The sequence below is a fragment of the Podarcis raffonei genome, chromosome 2, assembly GCF_027172205.1.
Source record: "Podarcis raffonei isolate rPodRaf1 chromosome 2, rPodRaf1.pri, whole genome shotgun sequence".
Lineage (NCBI taxonomy): Eukaryota > Metazoa > Chordata > Lepidosauria > Squamata > Lacertidae > Podarcis > Podarcis raffonei.
In genome coordinates, this window is record NC_070603.1 from 77,103,573 (window position 1) to 77,111,880 (window position 8,308).

General features: G+C 41.8%; 1 protein-coding gene across 1 annotated transcript; it reads left to right on the forward strand.

The window, feature by feature from the left end:
- The first annotated feature begins 348 nt into the window (after nucleotides 1-348).
- On the forward strand, nucleotides 349-1,883 carry LOC128408230 (protein BTG1-like). The gene is made up of 2 exons (XM_053377623.1): nucleotides 349-583; nucleotides 1,237-1,883. Exons 1-2 carry the CDS (start codon nucleotides 466-468, stop codon nucleotides 1,587-1,589), a joined length of 471 nt encoding a protein of 156 aa, XP_053233598.1. The 5' UTR covers nucleotides 349-465; the 3' UTR covers nucleotides 1,590-1,883.
- Nucleotides 1,884-8,308: the final 6,425 nt, after the last annotated feature.

Genomic DNA, 8,308 nt, shown 5'->3' on the forward strand with positions numbered 1-8,308 from the left:
ACCTTCCACCGACTTCCTCGTTGCCCGCCGGCCAATCAGGAGGCTGAAATGTCCACCCGTCGCCCAATCCGGAGGGGCGGCTCGGCGTCGGCGACGCGGAACGCCCAGTTTCTGTGATGTAGCGGCTGGGGGGGCCGCGGCGTCATTGGCTGCCTGGTGTCCCGGCCCCTCCCGCTGAGTGTGGCGGCGGTGGGTGGGGGGGAAAAAGGCCGCTTCTTGTCTGTGCGTCTCGATCTGTTTACTCCTCGCGCAGCTGCGGCAGCGCGGAGTGGGTGGCGGCAGCAGCAAGGGAGAGTCGGCGGCGCGGATCGGCACCTCGCAACACCCCCGCTTATCTCCCTCCCTCAGCTCCTCCGCAGCAACGAAGCCAACCCCCACCCCATCCGCCCCCTGCGCGCGCGCACACACAGAGAGTGTGGGGAAAGATAAGGACCGAGTGAGGCCGCGAGGGAACTGTGGAGGGCCATGAAGACGGAGATCTCGTCCGCTGCGGGCTTCATCACCCGCCTCCTCCGGACGCCCGGCGGCATCGGCGACGAGGAGCTGCGCTGCTTCAGCGAGTCCCTCCAGGAGGCGCTGCGAGGTGAGGCGGCGGCGGAGGATAGGGGCGCCCCCATGACTCCCAAACCTCTCTCCCCCCCCCCAGCGCCGTTGTTGTTGTTGTTGACGACGACGACGAGTTGAAGAAAAAGAGCCCCGAGAACCCCTCAATCGTCGCACGCGGGGGGTAGGGGAGTCGATGCCTCCCTCCTGCCACAAAGAGGAAGCCACCCCCCAAAAGAAAGAGCCCCCCAACGAACAGAGCAGCCTCTCGTCGCTTCTCTCTCACTCCCCCGCCCCCCATTCCCGAGTTGGATTTCGAAATATCTTTCCCCAACTCCTAACTGTCCCTGGTATGGGGTTCTTATGGACCACTTTTCCTTTCTCCTTTCCCCCCTCCCCCCCAACAAAAACCCCCACTTCTCAAGCAGCTTAAATTTGCCTCAGTTTGAGCCTCTCCGACTTGGAGGGGGAGGCTGGCGACCTGTCTCCTTGCCAGCCCTCCTTTACTTTCAGTGATAACAGTACTGACGTCCTCGTTATTTGTGTTTCTAAACAGGCTCCCCCCCCCCCTTTTGTCGTTTTATCCTCTGTGTTTTGAATCCCTCTTCAGGCAAGACAGCTGAAGGACGGGGACTGTGTGCCAGAGGCGGTAACTCTTCTTCCTCTTTCCTTTGTTCCCCCCACCCTCTGCAGACCATTATAAGCACCACTGGTTCCCCCTGATGCCTTCCAAAGGCTCAGGATACCGCTGCATTAGGATCAATCACAAGATGGACCCCTTGATAGGAAAGGCAGCGGGTATGATCGGACTAAGCCACGAGAGACTCTTCCAGCTCCTGCCCAGCGAATTAACTCTTTGGATCGACCCCTTTGAGGTGTCCTATCGCATCGGAGAAGATGGGTCGATCTGTGTCCTCTATGAAGGCCCTCAGCCAGCAGTGAAGAATGCCAAAGCTCTTGAGAGCATGAGCAGCTGTAAAGAGGAGTGGAGAATTGGCAGAGCCAGCCCTTCCAAAAACTACAACATGATGACAGTTTCCAGTTAAAAAAATTAACATTCCCTGTACAATGATGTATGTATGTATCCCGCTTTGATAATGAAGTTAGATGATGTAATTGATATGTTGATTTTCACCCCATAGTCATTAAAGTTGTAGTAGTACTGCCAAATTCTTTGTTTTGTGGCCAAGGGCTAATGTATAAAAACAGTTCTTTAACTGTGTACTTTTTCTGGATTGTATACTGTAAATGAAATTGTACAGTCAAGATGATTGTTTTACAGATTTATATTTTGGAAAAAAATCCTTGGCTATTTGTAATAAAAATGAAATTAATTTAAATCTTTTTTTTTTAAACAATGGCTTTTAGTTCGCAGTAGCTATCCCCTACCACCTCTGCATTTATTGAGCAATAATTGGAGGGGGGATAGGGAGGAGGCAATGTGGGTGGTGGGAATTAGAAACTCTGACCAACTGAAATTTTTAAACCTCTCTAGTGACTTGGCAGCACAGACTATTTCAGGATCATAAACACAGCTGAACAGAACAAATATGAATTGTCTAATGTAAATATCCAGGCCAGCTTTTTATTCCCAAACAGCTGTCATGCATGGAATCAAATTTCTTGGAAGTAAAGTTCTAGAAATTTACTCCATAGTTCTTTCCCACTTGCCCAAGAAAATACCTTTTTTAACATCTATTTACACCAATAAAACTGAAACGTATTTTGGTTTATATAACATCACAGTGAAATAATCTAATGTGTACAGTATGTACATTACAGAATGTACAGTAATTGTTGTTAAAGCTTTTCTAGAATATCCTGAATCTAGGAATCTGCTGCTCTAAATTGAAATTATTGTCTTAATCCCAAACACCTTTTGTGGAACTTCCATTCATTTCAGTAGGAGTTATTTTCATATAAAGTTTTTTGGATTAGGGTGCAAATTTAATGTTAGCGTGCTGCTTCATATTTTAAAACATTTTAATCTGTTAACTACTAACTCCCCTTTTTATTTTCTATTTAAACATGTTTGTCATTCACTAAACATTAAACACCATTCAAAATTAAGTTTTTCTGCCCTGCCCCAACAGTCTCCAAAGCCAAGAACTGATCCAAAAGACTACCTTAGATACGCCTAAGGCCTTTGGTCATGCTAAGTGGAATTCTTAGTAGTTTCTGAAAGAGAGCAATGTAGACTATTAGCACATCAACAAACCTAGCAAAATATCACATTAGCATGGTAAAAGAGAAAGTTAAGGGGGCAAGTCTGGGCAAATTCAAAGTGATACTTCCAACTTGGCTGAAAAGGTAGTGGGAGTAGGAAAACTTTTTTAAGTTTAACATTTGATTACGGGAATCTAATGCCTGTTTTAAGTAAGAGTTCCAATAAAAGCTACTTTTAAAACTTAGGATGTAACATTTCAAAATACATAATGAATAAAGTCTGCTTCTGAATAATATATTTCAAGAGATTGGTTCAATTATCTCTTGTTAGCTGACGACAAAGCCCAGTGAATTCAGTGAGGCTTCTCAGTATGAAGACTTTGGACTGGAATTTCAGTTAACAACTCTGTGCATTGATAACAAAACAAAACTTACTGAAAATCTTTTTATTTTTATTTAGTTAACACTGCTGATTTTTTATTGTATTGCAATGATTTTTGGTTCTTGCCAGTGAACCAAGTCGCATGAAAGTTATGGTGAGGACCAGACGCTGGAGAGAAAACAGAAAAATAATCTAATACATCTTTTGTTTTCAGACAGGGAAACCTCAGTCTAACTGGAGCTCAAAGAAAGGGAGCAGGGGAACCTCTATTACTGTTAGACAGGTCTGGTTCTGGAGTTGGGTGGCCTGGGGGGGTGCTATCAAAGCCACATTAAAAAAGCACTACATGGAGCATCAAATTAGAACATTTGATGTTTCTCAACCCTCTCCCTGGAGGAACAAAGATTCTGTTACATTAAAAGGCAGCCATGGCTCCCCCGAATACCAGTGTTGGGAGCAAGAGCCCACAACAGACCATGTAGATGCTGGAAGGTTTATAAAGTGTAGGTGCCAGGAGAGATGGGGAGGAACAATCTATTCAACTACAAAAGCCCTAACAGCATCCACCAGGCTTTGGCCAACGTCACTCACAAGAAACATCTCACCCTTCAGGCAGCCATAACAGTCTCTGGATTGCTTGGCATTGGTGCCACACATGTCCTTCAGCCATTCACAGAAGAGGTCCTTGTCCTTTAGCACTAAGAACTGTCCCAGAACCACATAAGCCTTGTCATAGTCTGTCTTCCAGCTTCCAAGTACATCTCAGTCCCAATGATTCTGTCTGGTGGTCATATTGCCTGCAGCTCTGACTGCTTTCTCACCTCAGCTGTCACTCCCGCGCCCACCCCCTGAAATTTCATTTTAGGCTTCTGAATAAATGTATGTTAGTGGGTGGCCTATAGGTTGGAAACATTTCTTGTTGGAGCATATTTCCAAGATCATGCTTTAAGCTGCGAGCCTTATTTTTTATATACCTAAAACCAAGAATATTGATTGGCAGTAACAACAGTTTTTCTATTAGATATGGGTATTATACATAGAAAATCAAGAAATTTGAATTTTAAGTAACATAAAGGCAATCTTCTGATACCAAGACTCTGAACATTTTACAATTACCCAAATGCTTTCTTATGCTCTCATAGACAGATCCACGAAGGAGAAGACCTTGTTCTACCATTATTGATAGAAGTAGTTTGGTTCAGAATATCAACTAGAAACAGGAGGACTAGAGAAGTCCTACTTGTGGCCTTCCCATAGGTGTCCGTTGGTCACTGTGAGAACAGGATGCTGAACTAGATGGATCATTGGCCAAATCCAGGAGACTGTTCTTATGTTCCTTGGCAAAATGATTTCTGATGTGAGTTACAAAGCAACAGTTCTGTTACTGTATGTAAGGAGAGCTGGATTGTTACCTAATTCAGAGAGGCATTTTAAACACTCTCCTGTGCAAGGCAAAATGCTGCAGTACCATCTTATACATGCCTACTTAGAAGTAAGTTCCATCAAATTCAGTGGAAAACTTGCATTGGCAGCTGAAGAGTCACAAAAAATTATGGGTGGAGTTCAACATGGTGCAAAGGCAAGCTTTCCGTTAGCGCAAGGCTATCTCCTTGTGCCACAAATACACCCCCCTCCCCTGTGTGCCCCCGAAATACGTTCTAGGAGTTCCTCCAACCCTCTGAAACAGAAATGGAGACCATGCGAGCTGTGTGCATGGGAGCCAAGAGGTGAGGAAATTCCTGTTGTGCAAGTGAAAATTGTTCCACTTAGACATTTATTTAGTTGACTACCACCTTGTGTTTGTAATATTTATTACCAGTAGGTTGTAAATGTGCATGTAAAAGGTACACATGCTATCAATGGGAGATAACCAAATGGGAGATAACCAACATTAGTCATACTCACAGAAGACTCGTTAAAATCAATGGACAAATTGGATTTCATCCTATATGGGTACAGAGGATTTCACTTCATAATATGTATGAGTTTCTAGGAAATTCTGTCAAATTTATAAGAATATATAACCTTGAGACTGGTCTTAACTAGGGTTTGAAATATATATATGTTTACACAGCAGCATGGAATTCCATATGATCATTATTTATGTTTGATTTTAGCCTTGAGACACCAAAAAGTGCTATGTATTCAATTTACTTCCCTAAGTGTAAGACTTTTTTCTGAATTAGATACCTATTTGTCTTCAAACGTTATGTGTTGTAATGCAATGTTCTATATTAGTTCCTTCGTACTGCAATCCTCTCAGAGTAAGTCCCATTGAATATAGTGATATTCTTAGTAAATATGTATGGGATTGCGCTATCACTAGAATTTCTCTGCTAGTGTTATTGTAGATATAGTTCTAGTAAAAGGACACACTTAAAAAGCTAATGTAGTATAATTATAAACTACTTCATTAGGCCAGCTCATGTTTGTTTAATACACACAAGGGTTGGGGAAAGATTTGGTACAATGACATATTTAAATCTACCTATCTACTTATATAAAAACTTGCATAAAATTAAGGAAATAAAAACAAGATCAATTCTGACAGAAATGATTGTGTGAAAAAATATTATGTGAAAATAAGTGATGGTAGTATTTACAACATAATTATTAGTCTTTATGATCTATCTTGTAAAATCTACACCCAAAACCAGAGAAATGCTGTAATTTTAATATTTATTAGGTGACACCCACTTATGACTGTCCACTGAAAAAAGGAATCTGCCAGCAGAACAAGGTCATTTTCCAAACAAGGAAGGCCATTTCTGCCGATACTCTTCCTACCCTCTGCAGCACCCTGATGCATCTAAAAGTCTGTCCAGATATCTAGAATTTTGATGTGTGTTTTAATCTGTTTTAAGTTTATCACTGATTACATTTTAAAAAATGCTTTAAACAGTTTTTTTTAACAATAGTTTTACGGTTTTCTTTTTTGCAAACCGCTTGAGGGTTTTTTTCAATCAATCAATATAGACATTGTATGAAATAATGATAAATAAAACAGTTCCAGAGGGCTAGAGACGAAGGGGGGGGGGAGTGTCACAAAAATGACCCCTTCCCCATTCTGCTAATGAGACTGCTGCCATCTATGAGTGGACAGTCCTCACTGAATGTCAGCCAACAGAAAAGTCCAGGAGAAAGGAATAAAATCCAAATGTAAAAGCTAGACCAAACAACCAGCGTGGAAAAAGCTGGAGATGTTTTACATATGGTGGAAAGTAACAAGGGTGTGGGTGTTTGTGTGGTTTTAAAACAGCAACTCTGCTACAATATAAATCCCAACATATTCCAGGGGGGTCTACTATACCATTAGTATCTGCTGCCTTAGATGTTTTGTTTTTATTGCTGCTGTTTTTGCTTCTACCATACTGACGATAAAAGAATTTGGAAGTTCCACAATATAACTGGATGCTGGATGCGAGTAGCTCTTTTGCAATTGAAAATGACTGGTTTGACATGACTAAGGATTACACAGGTAGAAACTAGATCTCAAAAGGTAAAAGCAGAAAGGGCGGGGGGCACTCAGTCAACAGAAACTATGAAGTATCTTTTTTTCTGCAATAACCTGTTTTTTTTAAAGTCATATTTGGGTAGATCCTAATGCAGTTGCTGGAATTCCATGGAAAATAACTGCATGCAATTCAAAACATGGAACGCTCAGCTGTATGACAAACCAAATTAATATCCCTGTATTAGGTAGAATTAAATATTAGGTAGAATCTCTTGGTAGCGACTTTGTTCTCTGCCAAGGCTGGCATCATTTGAGACCTGTCAAAGTGCACAGCCCTGCAAGGGGACCACAGTTGACCCTCCAAGCCTCCTGCTTCTCTTCCTCCTTGCTGTGCTTTCACTGCCTGTTCACCTGCCTTTCCTGAGTATGCAAAAGGGAGGAGATAAACCAGCATCTTTCAGCTGCCCTGTGCTTTCCCCCTCTTCCCAATCTGCCGAGAGGCAGAGTGCAAGTAAACAGGCACTGTGGCCTTCCTTGATGAGAAGGCCCCCAATGCCCCTCAAAACTTGGAGCCAATACCATTCTCTACAGTCCATGCATTATTCTTCCTGTTTCAGGACTAGGTTACACCTATTTCTCATTCTCATTTACTATGAAATAGATTTGCAGAAAGCAGGCGTAACTCCCGGAAAGTGCTTTTGACCTATGCCTTTCCTTGTCCCCACAGAGACACAATTAGCTTCCTGAACTCACCCTAACAACACAATGCTGTGATTACCTGTTTTGATGTCTGAACGCCTTGCCTCAGCTAATGCAGGACTTTTTAATTTATAACTTTTGAGAAATATTTAAAAACAACAACACTTGGCAACATTGAATTAAGCCAATCTTTCACATTCACTTGTGGTGGATGTGCCATGGAGAAGGGGATGACTATCAGAGACTAAGTTTCTCCTACCTAACAGTATGTATTGCTCACTGAGCGCCTTGCCCTGAGTGCATTGTAGTTGGACATTTGATTGACCAGGACACAGGATTTGGCTTTCTCCATAGTGGAGTCCAGATTGTGGACTTCCCTCCTCTGAGCATTCTGATTGGTCCCCTAACTATTGGCATTAAGATGGAATATTAAGACCTTTTTGTTCTGTTGCATCTTTGTTATTCCCTTTTTGGTTGTTTTATGCATCTGCTTTAGCCTGTCAATTTTTTGTTTCTGTTCTTGGATATTATTTTATTATTGAGTGTATCTTGTAGGTTGTTTAAAATTATGTTGTGAGCTACACTGAGGGCATTTGGAATGGAAGGCAGGTAAAAATATTAAATAAATACATAAACAAATATACAGTATAAACAAGTTGTATGTATTTAAAGCGTTCTCTGTTGTAACTCTGTTGTGACCACTTGAAAAAGTGAACTTTTAATGTACATGAAGAGATGCCTACACAACAGAGTTGACAGTTTTTAGCAAAGAAATAATGGCTGTTATCCTCATATCCACTGTTCCTAATTGTTATGCCCATCATGTCCAGCATAACAGCAGGGCTGTTATGTTCTTATGTTATCTATATATGGTGACATGGGTGAAATTGTGCAAATTCAGCATTATATTGGCCGGAAAAAATAGCCCTAGCAGTGACTGGTGCATGAACACATTTCTGAGATTTTGTCTGAGGGCCTTATAGGGCCATTTTTGTTTGTGAAATAAATAAAACACATCAAAAAGTATACAAACAAATAGAACAATTTCCACATAAATCATAGAT

What these genes read in the sequence shown, in the direction of transcription:
- LOC128408230 (XM_053377623.1), top strand. Translation starts at nt 466, where the DNA reads ATGAAGACGGAGATCTCGTCCGCTGCGGGCTTCATCACCCGCCTCCTC. An exon ending in CCTCCAGGAGGCGCTGCGAG is followed by an intron (nt 584 to 1,236) that starts GTGAGGCGGCGG and finishes CACCCTCTGCAG; the next exon opens with ACCATTATAAGCACCACTGG.